We start from the raw sequence: 22,500 nt of genomic DNA on the forward strand, positions 1-22,500 counted from the left end.
TAACAGTTTTCAGCTGTGCTAACATAATTGCAAAAGGGTTTTCTAATGATCAATTAGCCTTTTAAAAGTACAAATTTGGATTAGCTAAAAACGTGCCATTGGAACACAGGAGTGATGGTTGCTGATAATGGGCCTCTGTACGCCTATGTAGATATTCCATTACAAATCTGCTGTTTCCAGCTAAAATAGTCATTTACAACATTAACGATGTCTACACTGTATTTCTGATCAATTTGATGTTATTTTAATGGACAAAAAAAATGCTTTTTCTTTTTCCATTTTAAAAAGTCAGCCGTTTCCAGCTAAAAAAATAATAATTTGCAACATTAAGAATGTCTACACTGTATTTATGAGTCATTTTAATGGACAAAAAAATGTCTAAGTGACCCAAAACTTTTGAACGGTAGTGTAGCTGTATAGGTTCACAGTATGTACAGTTTGTCCTTACATCCTTCTGTCTCTCCTTTATAGCTAACATACCTGCCACCTCCGTGGGGCGACTGCAAGTCCACTCCCATGGACTCTGACTTCTTCAACGCCTACAGCCTCACGGCCTGCCGTATCGACTGTGAGACGCGCTACCTGGTGGAGAACTGTAACTGTCGCATGGTGCACATGCCTGGTAGGAGCCTCTCTCTCTCTGTCTCTCTCTGTCTCTCTCTGTCTCTCTCTCTGTCTCTCTCTCTCTGTCTCTCTCTCTCTGTCTCTCTCTCTCTGTCTCTCTCTCTCTCTCTGTCTCTCTCTCTCTCTCTCTCTGTCTCTCTCTCTCTCTCTCTCTCTCTCTGTCTCTCTCTCTCTGTCTCTCTCTCTCTGTCTCTCTCTCTCTGTCTCTCTCTCTCTCTCTCTCTCTCTCTCTCTCTCTGTCTCTGTCTCTCTCTCTCTCTCTCTCTCTCTCTCTCTCTCTCTCTCTCTCTCTGTCTCTCTCTCTCTCTCTCTCTCTCTCTCTCTCTCTCTCTCTCTCTCTCTCTCTCTCTCTCTCTCTCTCAATGAAAGCTCTTGCAATATTCAATGATTACAGGCTATAGGCTACATGTGCACCACCAAGTCAGAACAGTGGGCTAAGTTATGAGGGGAAATGGACTTAATTATTAGGGTGAGGCACATTGGCTACCAACAGCTTACTACACAACATACACTTAGTATTACTTTCTTAGCTACAGTCTACATATCTCCCTGGCATATTACATCATTTATGCAGCAGCTGTGTGTGTGTGCTGTGCTCACTTGAACAGGGAGGTGGCACGGTGGTTCCTCGTGGGCAAATCTTGTTCTCTCAATGTGTGTTTTAATGAACGTTTGAGTTTTAACGAGTGCTATTAGCATTTAGCGTTGCGCATTTGCATTTCCAGATGTCTAGATGGGACGCCTGCGTGTCGGGTCGACCTAAGAGGTTAATACTAGTTAGGCTCTACACCCCTTGTTAATACCAGTTAGGCTCTACACCCCTTGTTAATACCAGTTAGGCTCTACACCCCTTGTTAATACCAGTTAGGCTCTACACCCCTTGTTAATACCAGTTAGGCTCTACACCCCTTGTTAATACCAGTTAGGCTCTACACCCCTTGTTAATACCAGTTAGGCTCTACACCCCTTGTTAATACCAGTTAGGCTCTACACCCCTTGTTAATACCAGTTAGGCTCTACACACCTTGTTAATACCAGTTAGGCTCTACACCCCTTGTAAAGTGGATTAATGTGTTTCATTTGAAGAAGTTATTTGGCCACTTTAGTTGTGATACAAACCTCATCAAAACATATAGGCCTATGGGAATACATGAGGTGTGCGACTATGAATCGAAAAATAAAATGCATTGTTTCTTATGCTGGGCATCACTCACAAGTGATAATATGTAATTGATAGGCTTAGGGGCAGCAGGGTAGCCTAGTGGTTAGAGCGTTGGACTAGTAACCGGAACGTTGCAAGTTCAAACACCTGAGCTGACAAGGTACAAATCTGTCGTTCTGCCCCTGAACAGGCAGTTAACCCACTGTTCCTAGGCCGTCATTGAAAATAAGAATATGTTCTTAACTGACTAGCCTAGTTAAATAAAGGTTAAATATATATACATATATATATATATTGTCACCTATCAGACTATTGATTTAAATCTTGATTTAACTATTGATTAAATCAAGACTATTGATTTAAATCTCTTGATTTAAATCTTCTCTTTACTTATACTAAATAATATATGTTTGAAATGTGTTATAATTTAGACTGGACCATTATCATGCACCTGTATCGAAACAGGATCAGGGGGAAAAATAAATGTCACCGATACACTTAAATAGCGAATGGAGAACACTTTTCCCCTGGTTCATGTTCATACCAGCCAGGTTGGCTGTACTCCTGTTGTAAAGACAAGCAATGTGCTTAATATTAGAAAAGTTGATGAATAAATATAGCAGGCCTAGCCTTTAGAAAGCTGACGAGATCCTCCTCTTTTTAATAGAGGCCATCACTCTGTGTTCTTGTATGATTGCCTCGCCAATAGAAATGTTGAGCAACATGAGCTCATGGGATTTCATGAAGTGATTGATTAGATTTTCGATCACATTAGCATTGATGTCAGAGTGATTAGAGGGACAATAGAGTGCTTAGTACCAGGCAGTTAGGAAGTTTAGTAGACTACTAATGACCATCAGCAGCATCAGAGCTTGGAGAAGCCTAATTACCGTGACTAAACGGTCACGTGGAATTTAACTGAATTTCATGACTCGTGACCGCTGGTGTGGCTGTAATACAGACAACAGCCCTACCCCCTACTGTACTGGTGTGGTCGGTAATACAGACAACAGCCCTACCCCCTACTGTAATGGTGTGGCGGTAATACAGACAACAGCCCTACCCCCTACTGTACTGGTGTGGTCGGTAATACAGACAACAGCCCTACCCCCTACTGTACTGGTGTGGTCGGTAATACAGACAACAGCCCTACCCCCTACTGTACTGGTGTGGTCGGTAATACAGACAACATCCCTACCACCTACTGTACTGGTGTGGTCGGTAATACAGACAACAGCCCTACCCCCTACTGTACTGGTGTGGTCGGTAATACAGACAACAGCCCTACCCCCTACTGTACTGGTGTGGTCGGTAATAGAGACAACAGCCCTACCACCTACTGTACTGGTGTGGTCGGTAATACAGACAACAGCCCTACCCCCTACTGTACTGGTGTGGTCGGTAATACAGACAACAGCCCTACCCCTACTGTACTGGTGTGGTCAGTACTGGTGTGGCATACAGAAAACAGCCCTACCCCTACTGTACTGGTGTGGTCGGTAATACAGACAACAGCCCTACCCCCTACTGTACTGGTGTGGCGGTAATACAGACAACAGCCCTACCCCCTACTGTACTGGTGTGGTCGGTAATACAGACAATTGCCCTACCCCCTACTGTACTGGTGTGGTCGGTAATACAGACAACAGCCCTACCCCCTACTGTACTGGTGTGGTCGGTAATACAGACAACAGCCCTACCCCCTACTGTACTGGTGTGGCGCTAATACAGACAACAGCCCTACCCCCTACTGTACTGGTGTGGCGCTAATACAGACAACAGCCCTACCCCCTACTGTACTGGTGTGTGAGGCCATTCACAACCAACCTACATTCATTATATTCTTTAAAACGATAATAAAACTATTGGTTAAATTGCCCTGCCAACTATTTGCCCTGCCAGCCCATTCCACTATTTAACCCTGTCTCGTCCTACGGTCTGAGAGGACATATCACTACACCTCAACACCCCCTGCAGCTGTTCTGCAGAAAATCATCACATTCCCCTGCCGCTGCCACCACAACCTCTAACTTCTGTGACTTACGATCCATTTCTGAAGTACAATTACCAACCAAGGCTATGAATGCTTAAAAGCCCACCTTACTGAGGCACATATTCTTCCCATCACTCTCTCTTGTTCTCTGTCTATTAACAGGAATCCTCTCAGAATCCTCTCACCCTGCGCCCATCATCCTCTATCACTCTCTCTTGTTCTCTGTCTATTCACAGGAATCCCTCACCCTGCGCCCATCATCCTCTATCACTCTCTCTTGTTCTCTGTCTATTAACAGGAATCCTCTCAGAATCCTCTCACCCTGTGCCCATCATCCTCTATCACTCTCTCTTGTTCTCTGTCTATTCACAGGAATCCCTCACCCTTGTCATCCTCTATCACTGTTCTCTGTCTATTCACAGGAATCCCTCACCCTGTGCCCATCATCCTCTATCACTCTCTCTTGTTCTCTGTCTATTCACAGGAATCCTCTCACCCTGTGCCCATCATCCTCTATCACTCTCTCTTGTTCTCTGTCTATTCACAGGAATCCTCTCAGAATCCCTCACCCTGTGCCCATCATCCTCTATCACTCTCTCTTGTTCTCTGTCTATTCACAGGAATCCTCTCACCCTGCGCCCATCATCCTCTATCACTCTCTCTTGTTCTCTGTCTATTCACAGGAATCCTCTCAGAATCCTCTCACCCTGCGCCCATCATCCTCTATCACTCTCTCTTGTTCTCTGTCTATTCACAGGAATCCTCTCATCCCATCATCTCTATCACTCTCTCTTGTTCTCTGTCTATTCCTCTCAAATCCCTCAGGATCATCCTCTATCACTCTCTCTTGTTCTCTGTCTATTCACAGGAATCCTCTCACCCTGCGCCCATCATCCTCTATCACTCTCTCTTGTTCTCTGTCTATTCACAGGAATCCTCTCACCCTGTGCCCATCATCCTCTATCACTCTCTCTTGTTCTCTGTCTATTCACAGGAATCCTCTCAGAATCCTCTCACCCTGCGCCCATCATCCTCTATCACTCTCTCTTGTTCTCTGTCTATTCACAGGAATCCTCTCACCCTGTGCCCATCATCCTCTATCACTCTCTCTTGTTCTCTGTCTATTCACAGGAATCCTCTCAGAATCCTCTCACCCTGCGCCCATCATCCTCTATCACTCTCTCTTGTTCTCTGTCTATTCACAGGAATCCTCTCAGAATCCCTCACCCTGTGCCCATCATCCTCTATCACTCCCTCTTGTTCTCTGTCTATTCACAGGAATCCTCTCACCCTGTCATCCTCTATCACTCTCTCTTGTTCCTGTCTATCATCCTCTCACCCTCAATCTCTATCTACTGCTTTGGCATAAACACTTTCTGTAACCCTGGTAACTTTTATCTGAGAGTATGCAGGTTTTATCTCCTCCCTTGCACTTGATTGAGGTCACTAATTAGTAAATGACTCCCCTCACCTGGTTGTCTAGGTCTTTAGTAAAGAACTCATCTCACCTGGTTGTCTAGGTCTCAGTAAGGAACTCCCCTCACCTGGTTGTCTAGGTCTTTAGTAAAGAACTCCCCTCACCTGGTTGTCTAGGTCACAGTAAGGAACTCCCCTCACCTGGTTGTCTAGGTCTTTAGTAAAGGACTCCTCTCACCTGGTTGTCTAGGTCACAGTAAGGAACTCCCCTCACCTGGTTGTCTAGGTCTTTAGTAAAGAACTCCTCTCACCTGGTTGTCTAGGTCACAGTAAGGAACTCCCCTCACCTGGTTGTCTCGGTCTTTAGTAAAGTAATCCCCTCACCTGGTTGTCTAGGTCACAGTAAGGAACTCCCCTCACCTGGTTGTCTAGGTCTTTAGTAAAGGACTCCTCTCACCTGGTTGTCTAGGTCTCAGTAAGGAACTCCCCTCACCTGGTTGTCTAGGTCACAGTAAGGAACTCCCCTCACCTGGTTGTCTTGGTCTTTAGTAAAGGACTCCTCTCACCTGGTTGTCTAGGTCACAGTAAGGAACTCCCCTCACCTGGTTGTCTAGGTCTTTAGTAAAGAACTCCCCTCACCTGGTTGTCTATGTCTTTAGTAAAGGACTCCTCTCACCTGGTTGTCTAGGTGTTTAGTAAAGGACTCCTCTCACCTGGTTGTCTAGGTTTCAGTAAGGAACTCCCCTCACCTGGTTGTCTATGTCTTTAGTAAAGGACTCCTCTCACCTGGTTGTCTAGGTGTTTAGTAAAGGACTCCTCTCACCTGGTTGTCTAGGTTTCAGTAAGGAACTCCTCTCACCTGGTTGTGTCGGTCTTTAGTAAAGAACTCCCCTCACCAGGTTGTCTAGGTCTTTAGTAAAGGACTCCTCTCACCTGGTTGTCTAGGTCTTTAGTAAAGAACTCCCCTCACCTGGTTGTCTAGGTCACAGTAAGGAACTCCCCTCACCTGGTTGTCTAGGTCTTTAGTAAAGGACTCCTCTCACCTGGTTGTCTAGGTCTTTAGTAAAGAACTCCCCTCACCTGGTTGTCTAGGTCACAGTAAGGAACTCCCCTCACCTGGTTGTCTAGGTCTCAGTAAGGAACTCCCCTCACCTGGTTGTCTCAGTAAAGAACTCCTCTCACCTGGTTTTCTAGGTCTTAATTGAAAGGAAAAAACCTGCTGGCATTAGACCCTCCATGGAATGAGTTTGACACCCCTTGCTTAAATGTGTCATTTGTAATTTGGGTGAACTATCCCTTTAACTAATCATATGTCTTACCTAAACTTAACCCAACCCCTAACCCCAATCTTAACCAATCACATTTATTTCCCAAGGCACATTATTTTCATACCTGTTAGATAGAGATCAATACTTGGACATTTAAAAAACATGTTGCAAGGACACTGATATTGCGGTGGGACTTCCTATTGGTTAAAGAATGATCACATGATTCCATCCAGGTCATTTGTCTTTCCATAACTGCAGGTGTCACCAACCTCATACAACAACTGCCTCCAGGGGGCAGTGTCTTTATACCTGTTCATACAACAGCCTCCAGGTGGCAGTACGCCCCCCTTTCAGTTGGATTACCATCTCATAGAAATAGTAGAAGAATAAAATGCACTACTTTAAAATGGAGATGGCCTCAATGGCGCTGCCCGTGCTCTCACAGATGCCACAAAGGGACAGATCCAAAGAACAGTCATCTAACTAAGTCTATGAGCTGTCCCTAGAAAAATATAGAATGTTGGAAAATTCCACCGACCATGTACTGAGTCATCCTCTCTGTCACTCACTATAAACACCATATTCTCTGTTACTGACACTATGGGGAATCATGACTCCGCGTTCACGTGCTAGTGGGAACCAGGAAATTGACATTTCCGACATGCTAACTGGTTTGAATGCGGCATGTGTTTAACTACAACCTACTAGCAAGTCTAAAACTTCAGAGTTTCCTAGTTCCGACTAGCACGTGAACGCGGCATATGTCATCGTCTCTGTTGTCACTGACTCTATAGGGATCCATGACTCAGTCATCCTCTATGTCAAATCAAATCAAATCAAATTTATTTATATAGCCCTTCGTACATCAGCTTATCAGCTTATCTCAAAGTGTTGTACAGAAACCCAGCCTAAAACCCCAAACAGCAAGCAATGCAGGTGTAGAAGCATGGTGGCTAGGAAAAACTCCCTAGAAAAGCCAAAACCTAGGAAGAAACCTAGAGAGGAACCAGGCTATGTGGGGTGGCCAGTCCTCTTCTGGCTGTGCCGGGTGGAGAGGAACCAGGCTATGAGGGGTGGCCAGTCCTCTTCTGGCTGTGCCGGGTGGAGATTATAACAGAACATGGCCAAGATGTTCAAATGTTCATAAATGACCAGCATGGTCCAATAATAATAAGGCAGAACAGTTGAAACTGGAGCAGCAGCACGGCCAGGTGGACTGGGGACAGCAAGGAGTCATCATGTCAGGTAGTCCTGAGGCATGGTCCTAGGGCTCAGGTCCTCCGAGAGAGAGAAAGAAAGAAAGAGAGAATTAGAGAGAGCACACTTAAATTCACACAGGACACCGAATAGGACAGGAGAAGTACTCCAGATATAACAAACTGACCCTAGCCCCCGGACACATAAACTACTGCAGCATAAATACTGGAGGCTGAGACAGGAGGGGTCACATGTCACTGACTCTATAGGGATCCAACAAAACTATTAAAACAGATTTTGTTCAGTAGGGTTAGTTGGCACATGCTGCAGTGGAGTTTTTATCTCAAATCATATCACATGTTATTGGTCACATACACATGGTTAGCAGATGTTATTGGTCACATACACATGGTTAGCAGATGTTATTGGTCACATACACATGGTTAGCAGATGTTATTGGTCGCATACACATGGTTAGCAGATGTTATTGGTCACATACACATGGTTAGCAGATGTTATTGGTCACATACATATGGTTAGCAGATGTTATTGGTCACATACACATGGTTAGCAGATGTTATTGGTCGCATACACATGGTTAGCAGATGTTATTGGTCACATACACATGGTTAGCAGATGTTAATGGTCACATACACATGGTTAGCAGATGTTAATGGTCACATACACATGGTTAGCAGATGTTATTGGTCACATACACATGGTTAGCAGATGTTAATGGTCACATACACATGGTTAGCAGATGTTATTGGTCACATACACATGGTTAGCAGATGTTAATGGTCACATACACATGGTTAGCAGATGTTAATGGTCACATACACATGGTTAGCAGATGTTATTGGTCACATACACATGGTTAGCAGATGTTAATGGTCACATACACATGGTTAGCAGATGTTATTGGTCACATACACATGGTTAGCAGATGTTATTGGTCTCATACACATGGTTAGCAGATGTTATTGGTCACATACACATGGTTAGCAGATGTTATTGGTCACATACACATGGTTAGCAGATGTTATTGGTCACATACACATGGTTAGCAGATGTTATTGGTCACATACACATGGTTAGCAGATGTTAATGTGAGTGTAGCGAAATGCTTGTGCTTCTAGTTCCGACAATGCAGTAATATCTAACAAGTAATCTAACAATTCCACAGTGTACCTTATACACACAAATCTAAAGGGGTGAATGAGAATATGTACATATAAATATATGGATGAGCGATGGCCGAGCAGCATAGGCAAGGTTTGTTGAGTGTGATGGATTGTGTATCTTAGAGACAGAGGTGACTAGGCTGAAGATGAAAGAGTAAAGCGTCTATATTCCTGCGATCTATTGTTAAGGGGTAGTAGCAGACTAGATTGATTGTGCTGGATTTGTCAGAACAATTGCCAATGTTTGTCAGCCTAATTAGTGTTAAGGGTCCGCCATACAATACTTGTTCTACTTAATTCCCGATTAGACCTATAAAATTGTGGAATATCATGTGTATTATGATTCATTCCTATAGAAACCAGGGTTGTCAGCCAAATCAATGCTATCTTAATGTGCAAGCTAGCTTTTATTCTGAATTGCTCCTATAAACCAGCACATGTCATTTGTGCTCGTTTAGAAGTAACAGTTTTCTTTTTTTATTTAACCTTTATTTTACTAGGCAAGTCAGTTAAGAACAAATTCTTATTTTCAATGACGGCCTAGGAACAGTGGGTTAACTGCCTGTTCAGGAGCAGAACGACAGATTTGTACCTTGTCAGCTCGGGGGTTTGAAATCTTTCTGTTACTTGCAACCTTTCGGTTACTAGTCCAACACTCTAACGGGGTCCCAGTAACAGTGTCTCAACAGTAGTTATTCTGAGAGACACTTGTCCTCAGAGTATCCATCAGTCACCTGCACCATCCTCCATACTGTCCCAAAATGGCAGCCTATTCCCCTCTTTGGTGCAGAACTTTTGACTAAAAGGGGCCTCTGGTCAAAAAGGTAATGCACTATCTAGGGAATTAGGCTGTTGTCTAGGACCTCGTCCTCCTCTGTAGCTTCTGTCATGATCTCATTCATAATTCCTCTCCTGACCTGCCAGGTGGCATGTACTGGATGTAAACAGTGTGGCAGGGATATGAATAAGTGTAGTTATATGACGGAATCGGGCGCTAATTCACTGTATCTCTGGACATCAGGTTGTTGTGGTGTGTCTCTAACTGTGTTGTCGCTGATAGAAGAGTTTGTGCAATCTAGAGAAAACGAAAGGACACCCGTGTTAACAAAATCAATTAATTAAATTTCATCAGGAGATTCGATCACATTTTACGGAGATTTTAGGCAGATGAGACAGACCAGAGGAAGGAAAAAGAAGAGTTGTAAAAATGTCAGACAAGTCCCTCTTCATCATCTTCCTACTCTTCTTCATCCAGGACATTGTGTTCTGTCTCTGTTATGTCTTCCTCAGGAGATGCCCCTTACTGTACCCCAGAGCAGTACAAGGAGTGTGCCGACCCTGCCTTGGGTAAGTTAAACCTCTGTCTGGCTGGCTGTCTGTCTCTCTCTCTCTCTCTCTTTCACTCTCTTTCTTTCTCTCTCTCTCTCTCTCTTTCTTCTCTTTCTTTCTCTCTCTCTATCTCTCTCTCTCTCTTTCTCTCTCTCTGTCTCTCTTTTGCTCTGTCTGTCTGTCTGTCTGTCTGTCTGTCTGTCTGTCTGTCTGTCTGTCTGTCTGTCTGTCTGTCTGTCTGTCTGTCTGTCTGTCTGTCTGTCTGTCTGTCTGTCTGTCTGTCTGTCTGTCTGTCTGTCTGTCTGTCTGTCTGTCTGTCTGTCTGTCTGTCTGTCTGTCTGTCTGTCTGTCTGTCTGTCTGTCTATCTATTTTTCTGCTTGATCCTTTCAAATGTCTACCTAGTCAGGGCTTTGTCTGTATCTCACAATAAGCTCTCAGTCTTACAACAGAATTAGATGTTTTTACACTTTTCTCCAAATGTCAAATTTCCAAGTTGCTCTCATAGTCTCACAGCATAATTGAATGTTTATGTTATGCAGGTGAATGAGGACCCAAAAGCGACTTGGCGAAAACAGAGTTTTTAATCCAGTAAAGTTACTTTACAAACAAAAGGCATAATACTACTCGTAATGACGAGAACAGACTGGAGACTTGATCAAGAACTGCAGGTTGCCTCGGGAAGACCCTTGAACGTAGCAGACTCAGACACCTGCTCACCACGCAGCATCTGAGGGAAACACGACACGACAGGGCAATACATAGACACAGCACGGTGAACAATAGACAAGGATCCGACAGGACAGGAACGGAAAACAAGGGAAGAAATAGGGACTCTAATCAGGGGAAAATATAAGGAACAGGTGTGGGAAGACTAAATGATGATTAGGGGAATAGGAACAGCTGGGAGCAGGAACGGAACGATAGAGAGAGGAGAGAGAGGGAGGGGAGAGAGAGGGATAGAAAAAGGGAACGAACCTAATAAGACCAGCAGGGGGAAACGAACAGAAGGGAAAGCATAATGACAAGACAATCTAAGACAAAACATGACAGTACCCCCCACTCACCGAGCGCCTCCTGGCGCACTCGAGGAGGAATCCTGGCGGCAACGGAGGAAATCATCAATAAGTGAACGGTCCAGCACGTCCCGAGACGGAACCCAACTCCTCTCCTCAGGACCGTAACCCTCCCAATCCACTAAGTATTGGTGACCCCGTCCCCGAGAACGCATGTCCATGATCTTACGTACCTTGTAAATAGGTGCGCTCTTGCGAAGAAAGGGCTTGACACAGGAGACATGGAAGACAGGATGGACGCGATGTCGCGGAAGAAGCATTTCGCACAGCGACAGGATTGACGACCTGGGAGACACGGAACGGACCAATGAACCGCGGAGTCAACTTACGAGAAGCTGTCGTAAGAGGAAGGTTGCGAGTGGAAAGCCACACTCTCTGGCCGCAACAATACCTTGGACTCTTAATCCTGCGTTTATTGGCGGCTCTCACAGTCTGTGCCCTGTAACGGCAAAGTGCAGACCTCACCCTCCTCCAGGTGCGCTCACAACGTTGGACAAACGCTTGAGCGGAGGGAACGCTGGACTCGGCAAGCTGGGATGAGAACAGAGGAGGCTGGTAACCCAGACTACTCTGAAACGGAGATAACCCGGTAGCAGACGAAGGAAGCGAGTTGTGAGCGTATTCTGCCCAGGGGAGCTGTTCTGCCCAAGACGCAGGGTTTCTGAAAGAAAGGCTCGTAGTATGCGAAATCGTCTGATTGGCCCTCTCTGCTTGACCGTTAGACTGGGGATGAAACCCGGAAGAGAGACTGACGGACGCACCAATCAAACGACAGAACTCCCTCCAAAACTGTGACGTGAATTAAACGGGAGGCCATGAATTCTGAACACATTCTCGATGATGATTTGTGCCGTCTCCTTAGCGGAAGGAAGTTTAGCGAGGGGAATGAAATGTGCCGCCTTTAGAGAACCTATCTCATCACAGTCTTCCCCGCAGACAAAGGCAGACCGGTAATGAAGTCTAGGGCGATGTGAGACCATGGTCGAGAAGGAATGGGGAGCCTCTGAGACGACCGGCAGGAGGAGAGTTACCCGACTTAGTCTGCGCGCAGTCCGAACAAGCAGCCACGAAACGGCGCGTGTCACGCTCCTGAGTCGGCCACCAAAAGCGCTGGCGAATAGACGCAAGAGTGCCTCGAACACCGGGATGACCAGCTTCCCACTGAAGAACAGCCAGACGAGTGGAAACAGGAACGAAAAGGAGGTTACTCAAGCGCGCGGCGATGTGCGTGAGTGCTTGCTTAACCTGTCTTTCAATTCCCCAGACTGTCAACCCGACAACACGCCCATAAGGAAGAATTCAGTAGAAGCCACAGAAGAACTAAACAGACGGGATAAGGCATCAGGCTTGGTGTTTTTGCTACCCGGACGGTAAGAAATCACAAACTCGAAATGAGCGAAAAACAACGCCCAACGAGCTTGACGGGCATTAAGTCGTTTGGCAGAACGGATGTACTCAAGGTTCTTATGGTCTGTCCAAACGACAAAAGGAACGGTCGCCCCCTCCAACCACTGTCGCCATTCGCCTAGGGCTAAGCGGATGGCGAGCAGTTCACGGTTACCCACATCATAGTTGCTGAGAAAAATAAGCGCAAGGATGAACTTATCGTCAGACTGGAAGCGCTGGGATAGAATGGCTCCCACGCCTATCTGAAGCGCCAACCTCGACAATGAATTGTCTAGTGACGTCAGGAGTAACGAGGATAGGAGCGGACGTTTTTAGAAGATCAAAAGCTCTTAAAACACGTCTTGACAGAAGTAAGAGCTGTGAGAGGGGCAGCAACTTGACCGAAATTACTAATGAAACGCCGATAGAAATTAGCTAAAAAGCGCTGCAACTCGACACGTGACCTTGGAACGGGCCAATCACTGACAGCTTGGACCTTAGCGGAATCCATCTGAATGCCTTCAGCGGAAATAACGGAACCGAGAAAAGTAACGGAGGAGACATGAAAAGAGCACTTCTCAGCCTTTACGTAGAGACAATTCTCTAAAAGGCGCTGTAGAACACGTCGAACGTGCTGAACATGAATCTCGAGTGACGGTGAAAAAATCAGGATATCGTCAAGATAGACAAAAACAAAGATGTTCAGCATGTCTCTCAGAACATCATTAACTAATGCCTGAAAACAGCTGGCGCATTGGCGAGACCAAACGGCAGAACCCGGTACTCAAAATGCCCTAACGGAGTGTTAAACGCTCTTTCCACTGTCCCCCTCTCTGATGCGCACGAGATGGTAAGCTTACGAAGGTCCAACTTAGTAAAGCACCTGGCTCCCTGCAGAATCTCGTTGATGACATAAGGGGAAGCGGATAACGATTCTTAACCGTTATGTCATTCAGCCCTCGATAGTCCACGCAGGGCGCAGAGTACCGTCCTTCTTCTTAACAAAAAGAACCCCGCCCGGCCGGAGAGGAAGAAGGCACTATGGTACCGGCGTCAAGAGACACAGATAAATAATCCTCGAGAGCCTTACGTTCTATAGTCTACCCCGAGGAGGAGTGGTCCCCGGAAGGAGATCAATACTACAATCATACTGAGGAGGAAGGGAGTTGGCTCGGGACTGAAGACCGTTCATGATATTCCTCCGGCACTCCTGTCAAATCGCCAGGTTCCTCCTGAGAAGTGGGGACAGAAGAAATGGGAGGGATGGCAGACATTAAACACTTCACATGACAAGAAACGTTCCAGGATAGGATAGAATTACTAGACCAATTAATAGAAGGATTATGACATACTGACCCAAAACAACAGGTGTAAAAGGTGAACTCAAAAAAGAAATAGTCTCACTGTGGTTACCAGATACTGTGAGAGTTAAAGGTAGTGTCTCAAATCTGATACTGGGAAGATGACTACCATCTAAGGCAAACATGGGCGTAGGCTTGTCTAACTGTCTGAAAGGAATGTCATGTTTCCGAGCCCATGCTTCGTCCATGAAACAACCCTCAGCCCCAGAGTCAATCAAGGCACTGCATGTGTCACCCGTCCGGTCCAGCGTAGATGGACTAGTAGTACAGGATCTAGATGAAGAGACCTGAGTAGTAGCGCTCACCAGTAGCCCTCCGCTTACTGATGAGCTCTGGCCTTTTACTGGACATGAATTGACAAAATGTCCATCAAATCCGCAATAGAGGCACAGGCGGTTGGTGATCCTCCGTTCCCTCTCCTTGGTCGAGATGCGAATACCTCCCAGCTGCATGGGCTCAGTCTCTGAGCCAGAGGAGGGAGATGGTTGCGATGCGGAGCAGGGAAACACCGTTGACGCGAGCTCTCTTCCACGAGCTTGGTGACGAAGATCTACCCGTCGTTCTATGCGGATGGCGAGAGCAATCAAAGAGTCCACACTGGAAGGAACCTCCCGAGAGAGAATCTCATCTTTGACCACTGCGTGGAGTCCCTCCAGAAAACGGCGAGCAGCGCCGGCTCGTTCCAGTCACTAGAGGCAGCAAGAGTGCGAAACTCTATAGAGTAATCCGTTATGGATCGATCACCTTGGCATCCAGGGCCCTAGAAGCCTCCCTACCAAAAACTGAACGGTCAAAAACCCGAATCATCTCCTCTTTAAAGTTCTGGTAATTGTTAGAACAATCAGCCCTTGCCTCCCAGATAGCTGTGCCCCACTCTCGAGCCCGGCCAGTAAGGAGTGAAATGACGTAAGCAACCCGAGCTCTCTCGTCTGTTGGGTTGGAGAGAGAACTATCACACTGGGTGAGAAAGGAGCGGCACTCCGTGGGCTGCCCGGAGTAGCAAGGTGGGTTATTAACCCTAGGTTCCGGAGGCTCGGCAGGCCAGGAAGTAACAGGTGGCACGAGACGAAGACTCTGGAACTGTCCAGAGAGGTCGGAAACCTGAGCGGCCAGGTTCTCCACGGCATGGTGAGCAGCAGACAATTCCTGCTCGTGTCTGCCGAGCATGGCTCCTTGGATCTCGACGGCAGTGTTACGAGCATCTGTAGTCGCTCCATTCCTTGGTCGGATCCTTCTGTTATGCAGGTGAATGAGGACCCAAAAGCTGAGTTTTTAATCCAGTAAAGTTACTTTACAAACAAAAGGCATAATACTACTCGTAATGACGAGAACAGACTGGAGACTTGATCAAAAACTGCAGGTTGCCTCGGGAAGACCCTTGAACTTTGCTCACCACGCAGCATCTGAGGGAAACACGACACGACAGGGCAATACATAGACACAGCACGGTGAACAATAGACAAGGATCCGACAGGACAGGAACGGAAAACAAGGGAAGAAATAGGGACTCTAATCAGGGGAAAAGATAAGGAACAGGTGTGGGAAGACTAAATGATGATTAGGGGAATAGGAACAGCTGGGAGCAGGAACGGAACGATAGAGAGAGGAGAGAGAGGGAGGGGGAGAGAGAGGGATAGAAAAAGGGAACGAACCTAATAAGACCAGCAGGGGGAAACGAACAGAAGGGAAAGCATAATGACAAGACAATCTAAGACAAAACATGACAGTTTATCCATGTATTTCAGATTTGCTGCAAAAGTGAAATTTCAAAGTGTTTTTGACACACAGGGTTAAGGTTTTGGATAAGGTTAAAACATTAAGTTTAGGCACTCATTCAGAATGGTCTACTTGATGGTAATAGTTGCTGGCAATAGTTATGTTCTATTCTATGCTATTCTATTCTGTTCTATTCTATGCTATTCTGTTCTATTCTGTTCTATTCTATGCTATTCTGTTCTATTCTATGCTATTCTATTCTGTTCTATTCTATGCTATTCTGTTCTATTCTGTTCTATTCTATGCTATTCTGTTCTATTCTATGCTATTCTGTTCTATTCTGTTCTATTCTGTTCTATGCTATTCTATTCTGTTCTATTATATGCTATTCTGTTCTATTATGTTCTATTCTATGCTATTCTGTTCTATTATATGCTATTCTGTTCTATTATGTTCTATTCTATGCTATTCTGTTCTATTCTATGCTATTCTGTTCTATTCTATGCTATTCTATTCTGTTCTATTCTATGCTATTCTGTTTTATTCTATGCTATTCTATTCTGTTCTATTCTATGCTATTCTGTTCTGTTCTATTCTATTCTATGCTATTCTATTCAATTATTGTGTCCTTAGACTTCCTGGTGGAGAGGGATAATGACTACTGTGTGTGTGAGACGCCCTGCAACATGACACGCTTTGGAAAGGAGATGTCCTTCGTCAAGATTCCCAGTAAGGCCTCAGCCAAGTACCTGGCCAAGAAGTACAACAAGACAGAGCAATACATTGCGTAAGTTTACCTGTCTGCTCCTTATCGATCTGTCAGGTGTGATAGTTTACCTGTCTGCTCCTTATCTATCTGTCAGGTGTGGAAGTTTACCTGTCTGCTCCTTATCTATCTGTCAGGTGTGAAAGTTTACCTGTCTGCTCCTTATCTGTCTGTCAGGTGTGAAAGTTTACCTGTCTGCTCCTTATCTGTCTGTCAGGTGTGGAAGTTTACCTGTCTGCTCCTTATCTGTCTGTCAGGTGTGGAAGTTTACCTGTCTGCTCCTTATCTATCTGTCAGGTGTGAAAGTTTACCTGTCTGCTCCTTATCTATCTGTCAGGTGTGAAAGTTTACCTGTCTGCTCCTATCTATCTGTCAGGTGTGAAAGTTTACCTGAGGTCAGGTGTGAAAGTTTACCTGTCTGCTCCTTATCTATCCATCAGGTGTGAAAGTTTACCTGTCTGCTCCTTATCTATCTGTCAGGTGTGAAAGTTTACCTGTCTGCTCCTTATCTATCTGTCAGGTGTGAAAGTTTACCTGTCTGCTCCTTATCTATCTGTCAGGTGTGAAAGTTTACCTGTCTGCTCCTTATCTATCTGTCAGGTGTGAAAGTTTACCTGTCTGCTCCTTATCCATCTGTCAGGTGTGGAAGTTTACCTGTCTGCTCCTTATCTATCTGTCAGGTGTGAAAGTTTACCTGTCTGCTCCTTATCTATCTGTCAGGTGTGAAAGTTTACCTGTCTGCTCCTTATCTATCTGTCAGGTGTGAAAGTTTACCTGTCTGCTCCTTATCTATCTGTCAGGTGAAAGTTTACCTGTCTGCTCCTTATCTATCTGTCAGGTGTGGAAGTTTACCTGTCTGCTCCTTATCTATCTGTCAGGTGTGAAAGTTTACCTGTCTGCTCCTTATCTATCTGTCAGGTGTGGAAGTTAACCTGTCTGCTCCTTATCTGTCTGTCAGGTGTGGAAGTTTACCTGTCTGCTCCTTATCCATCTGTCCGGTGTGGAAGTTTAAAGGAAAGACAATATGAAGAATCTCTGTAAATTGATTTCTTGTGAAAGGTTAATGGATAATCATGAAGACTTTAGATATAGTCACCGTGATTAAGATGAAATGTTTCTTATTTAAAGGTTAAAGAGTTATTCCGTTCCCTCAGACAAATTCATCATCGACATCATCTAAATTCTCAGTGGATAGAAAAGGGATCCTTCTCATCCTCCCGTCTGTTTAGAGACAGATCAGATTGGAATGAATTTGCATGAATAAATATGTATTGGGAGAGAGAGAGAGAGAGAGAGAGAGAGAGAGAGAGAGAGAGAGAGAGAGAGAGAGAGAGAGAGAGAGAAAGAGTGTGTGTGTGTGTGCGTGTGTGTGTGTGTGTGTGTGTGTGTGTGTGTGTGTGTGTGTGTGTGTGTGTGTGTGTGTGTGTGTGTGTGTGTGTGTGTGTGTGTGTGTGTGTGTGTGTGTGTGTGTGTGTGTGTGTGTGTGTGTGTGTGTGTGTGTGTGTGTGTGTGTGTGTGTGTGTGTGGTGCAGAGGGTGGGAAACTTTCCAGTAATTTTCCATGGGAAGTTAAACCTGGGATTTTGAGGAATTTTGTTTAAATTCATCAAAAAAGTTAGCTTATAATAGTGAACCTTTTTTGTGGGATACAGATAAGGCCTGGGTCTTGTGGCATATTTTGGTTTAACTATCCCCTCTGCATGCACAGTTCATTATTCCATCACATGTGCAGCTGATTCTGAAGATCTTGCACACTAATGAGATGCTATTGAGCCCACACTATTACACTGTCTGAGCCAAGGAATACATGCTTTCTGGTAAGGGTTGATTACAATACTGGGTGGGGTGAATATATTGTATATGACAATCATGATTTTTTTTGTTAACTAGTAAATAGTAGCCTACAGCAAAGTGTGTTTAAATCATTTCTAACTTGTTACCAATTGTTGCTACCATGTGTTTTTTTATAGCTTGGTTGAGCCTGCTAACTGAGGGGTGTTGATTCACCTGTTTCCATACATACAAGCTTTGTACATTTGCATTTACGGTTCCAAATCATATGTAAAGAATGCAACAAAGATGCAGAATCATCTGGCCAAGTGCATAAAGTTCCCTCGGCGCTCACAACAAACAACCTCTGACAAAGTCCCTATACTTGTATTCGAGGTGAAAATGATGAATCAGACACCTTATCGATAGCAATAGCTCATGGTCCTCCAAGAATCAGAAGGTTTTTTGACTCAATGGAGGAACGTAGTCTGAGAAATGCTGATGAATGTCTTGCTCAAGCTGTGTATGCAACTGGTTCACCTCTGATGCTCACAGGCAATGTGTATTGAAAGAGATGCCTGAATGTTCTTCACCCAGCATGCACCTCTCCAACCAGACATGCTTTATCTTCTCATTTGCTGGATGCAGAGTTCAACAGAGTTCAAGTGAAGGTCAAGCAAATCATAGAGAAAGCAGACTGTATTGCAATCATCCCTGATGGGTGGTCGAATGTTCGTGGGCAAGGAAAAATTAACTACATCGTCTCCACCCCTCAACCAGTATTCAACAAGTGCACAGACACAAGGGACAACAGACACACCGGTCTCTACATTGCAGTTAAGCTGAAGGCAGTCATCAAGGACCTTGGACCACAGAAGGTATATTCACTGGTGAGACAATGCTGCGAACATGAAGGCTGCTTGGTCTAAAGCAGGAGGAGTCCTACCCTCACATCACACCCATTGGCTGTGCTGCTCATGTATTGAATCTGCTCCTCATGGACATCATGGCACTGAAAACAATGAATACACTCTTCAAGAGAGCCAAGGAAATGGTTAGGTATGTGAAGGGTCCTCAAGTTATAGCAGCAATCTACCTCACCAAGCAATGAGAAGAGTAAGAGCACTACATTGAAGCTGCTTAGCAACACCCGTTGGGGTGGTGTTGTCATCATGTTTGACAGTCTCCTGGAGGGGAAGGACTCTCTCCAAGAAATGGCCATATCACAGTCTGTCGATATACACAGCTGTAACGATTTCCATTGGTGGAAGAAGGAGTAGACCAAAACGCAGCGTGGTACGTGTCCATGATAACTTTAATAAACTGAACCCTGAATACAAACGAACAAGAGAATAAAGGAAAACTGAAACAGTCCCGTGTGGTGAAAACACTGAAACGCCCTCACCAACCTAAAATAGAGACCTAAGGTCAGGCAACAGCCCCATCACCTCCTGCCCCCCCCCAAAGGTGCAGACTCCGGCAGCAAAATCTAAACCCATAGGGGAGGGTCTGGGTGGGCATCTGGAGGGAGGAGACGGAGAGACAGCCTGGTGCGTGGGGCTGCCACAGGAGACCTGGTGCGTGGAGGAGGCACCGGATGGACCGGACCGTGGAGGCGCACTGGAGGTCTCGAGCACCGAGCCTGCACAACCCTACCTGGCTGGATACTCCCTGTAGCCCGGCAAGTGCGGCGGGGTGGAACAGACCGCACTGGGCTGTGCTGTCGAACCGGGAACATCATGCGTAGGGCTGGTGCCATATACCCTGGGCCAAGGAGACGCACTGGAGACCAGATGCGCTGAGCCGGCTTCATAGCACCTGGCTCGATGCCCACTCTAGCCCGACCGATACGAGGAGCTGCGATGTAGCGCACCGGGCTATGCGTGCACACTGGGGACACCGTGCGCCTCACCGCATAACACGGTGCCTGCCCGGTCAACCTCTCGCCACGGTAAGCAAGGGGAGTTGGCTCAGGTCTCCTACCTGACTTAGCCATACTCCCCGTGTGCCTCCCCCAAATCTCCTCCCATGCCCATTCCTCCAGATAGCTCCTCTCCTCCTTCTCACGCTGCGTGGTCCTCTTTTGGTGGGTGGTTCTGTAACGATTTTCGTTGGTGGAAGAAGGAGTAGACCAAAATGCAAAATGTGTCCATGATAACTTTAATAAACTGAACCCTGAAATACAAACGAACAAGAGAATAAAGGAAACACGAAACAGTCCCGTATGGTGAAAACACTGAAACGGAAAATATCCACCCACAAACAAAAGTGGGAAAACAGGCTACCTAAATATGGATCTCAATCAGAGACAACGATTGACAGCTGCCTCTGATTGGGAACCATACCAGGCCAAACACATAGAAATATAACCACAAGAACAAAACATAGAATGCCCACCCCAACTCACACCCTGACCAACCTAAAATAGAGACATAAAAAAGGAACTAAGGTCAGAACGTGACAACAGCCCCATCAAGAGGGTCCTCCTGGATGATGTATTTTGGGAGAGAGTGGTAAGCAGTAGCCATTGGAAAGATTGAGGGAGACAATGCCATCCTGTCTGATGTTCAGACTCTGTGTCAGGATTTGGCCAGGGTTGTTCCGGTTTTTGGTCACTAGATGCCCCCATTGTGCCTTTTGACCTTTTGTTTTCCGTGGATCCCCATTATTATTTGCACCTGTGCCTCGTTTCCCCTGATTGTATTTAAACCCTTTGTTTTCCTCAGTTCTTGGCTCTGTGTTTGTATGTTAGCACCCAGCCCTAGTACTCTGTGAACCCTTGTTGATCCCGGTGGACTCTCTTGTGGAATTCTGTTTTTTGTTCTTGTTTGTTTGTTTTTGAGTATTTTTTGAGGCTTTTTGTGCTTTACCTTCCACCTTGTGGATTTACCTTTTTGTCTTGGAGGATTACCTTTGTTCTTGTGGAATTCCTTTTGAGGTTGTGGAGTTACATGTTTTCCTGAAGAACTTCACTTTTTACTTCATTAAATACACCGTCTCAAGTACTGCTGTGTCTGCCTCATCTTCTGGGTTCTGCCGACTATTCGTGGCTCAGTTGGTTAAGTGACTGTTTCTCACTCCGGAGACCCGGGTTCGTAACCGGGTCCTGACACTATGTTTTCAGATGTAAGAGAATAAATCTGTACTGCCCTGCCCACTTCACTGTTGCTCCAAGCAGAGGAAACTGCAGTTCTGACATACATAAAAAAACATGTGAAGACGTCTTCCTGAAGCCCATACACGCCGCGGCGTACATGTTGGACCCCAAGTATGCTGGCAAGAGCATCCTGTCTGGTGCAGAGATCAACTAGGCCTATGGTGTCATCACTATTGTGTCTCGCCATCTTGGCCTGGATGAGGGCAAGGTTCTTGGCAGTCTGGCGAAGTACACTTCCAAGCAAGGGCTTTGGGATGGAGATGCAATATGGCAGTCGTGCCAACATATCTCATCAGCCACCTGGTGGAAGGGACTTTGTGGATCTGAGGCTCTTTCCCCTGTTGCCTCCATCATCCTCCAGATCCCACCAACATCAGTCGCCTCAGAGCGCAACTGGTCCTTGTTTGGGAACAAACACATCAAAACACACAACAAGCTGACCAATACAAGGGTTGAAAAATTGGTGGCCATCCAGGCAAATTTGAGGCTTTTTGAGCCTGACAACAAGCCGACCTCAACAAGGTTGGAAAGTGACAGTGAAGATGAGGCCTGTTGTTCAACATTGAGGAGTTCCAGGGAGAAGACATGGAGGCCTGAGAGGAAGACAACCAAAGCTTTAGTTTCTAGTTTTTACAGATGAATGTTGAAAACGTTTTTTGGAGATGTGATGGATCATTGGGGATCAATTCAATATTCCCTTTCTTTTGATGTTCAGTGAAATCATCCCATGTGAAGAGTCAACTCATTTAATTAAAGTTCAATTCGTAACAATTTATTTTTTTCTATTGGAAGGATTTAATCATTTGCAATTATGGCTACTTATGTTGAGGTAAAAGGTTTATGTTTTGGTCTCCATACGATATGGTAAATATATCCAATGTAAAAAAACATCTACATTTAAATGGTATTAATATTAATTTGCATATATTTCCGTTAATTCCCATATATTCCCATATATTCCCATGGAAAGTTTTCACCTCTGAATATTCCCCAAAATGTGCAACCCTACATAGTACACAGCTACATAACCATTCATAGGACACAGCTATATAACCATTCATAGGACACAGCTACATAACCATTCATAGGACACAGCTA

The 22,500-nt window shown here is 45.4% G+C and overlaps 1 protein-coding gene across 1 annotated transcript in view; it reads left to right on the top strand.

The window, feature by feature from the left end:
- The window catches only part of LOC124002425 (acid-sensing ion channel 1-like), a 445,922-nt gene that overhangs the window by 412,069 nt on the left and 11,353 nt on the right, over positions 1-22,500 (top strand). Inside the window, exons 5-7 of the mRNA XM_046309795.1 lie at positions 472-622; positions 10,135-10,191; positions 16,344-16,497. Of these exons, the coding sequence (XP_046165751.1) occupies positions 472-622; positions 10,135-10,191; positions 16,344-16,497 (362 nt within the window). The remainder of the gene's footprint in view (positions 1-471; positions 623-10,134; positions 10,192-16,343; positions 16,498-22,500) is intronic.

This window comes from Oncorhynchus gorbuscha, linkage group LG18 (genome assembly GCF_021184085.1).
Source record: "Oncorhynchus gorbuscha isolate QuinsamMale2020 ecotype Even-year linkage group LG18, OgorEven_v1.0, whole genome shotgun sequence".
Taxonomy (NCBI): domain Eukaryota; kingdom Metazoa; phylum Chordata; class Actinopteri; order Salmoniformes; family Salmonidae; genus Oncorhynchus; species Oncorhynchus gorbuscha.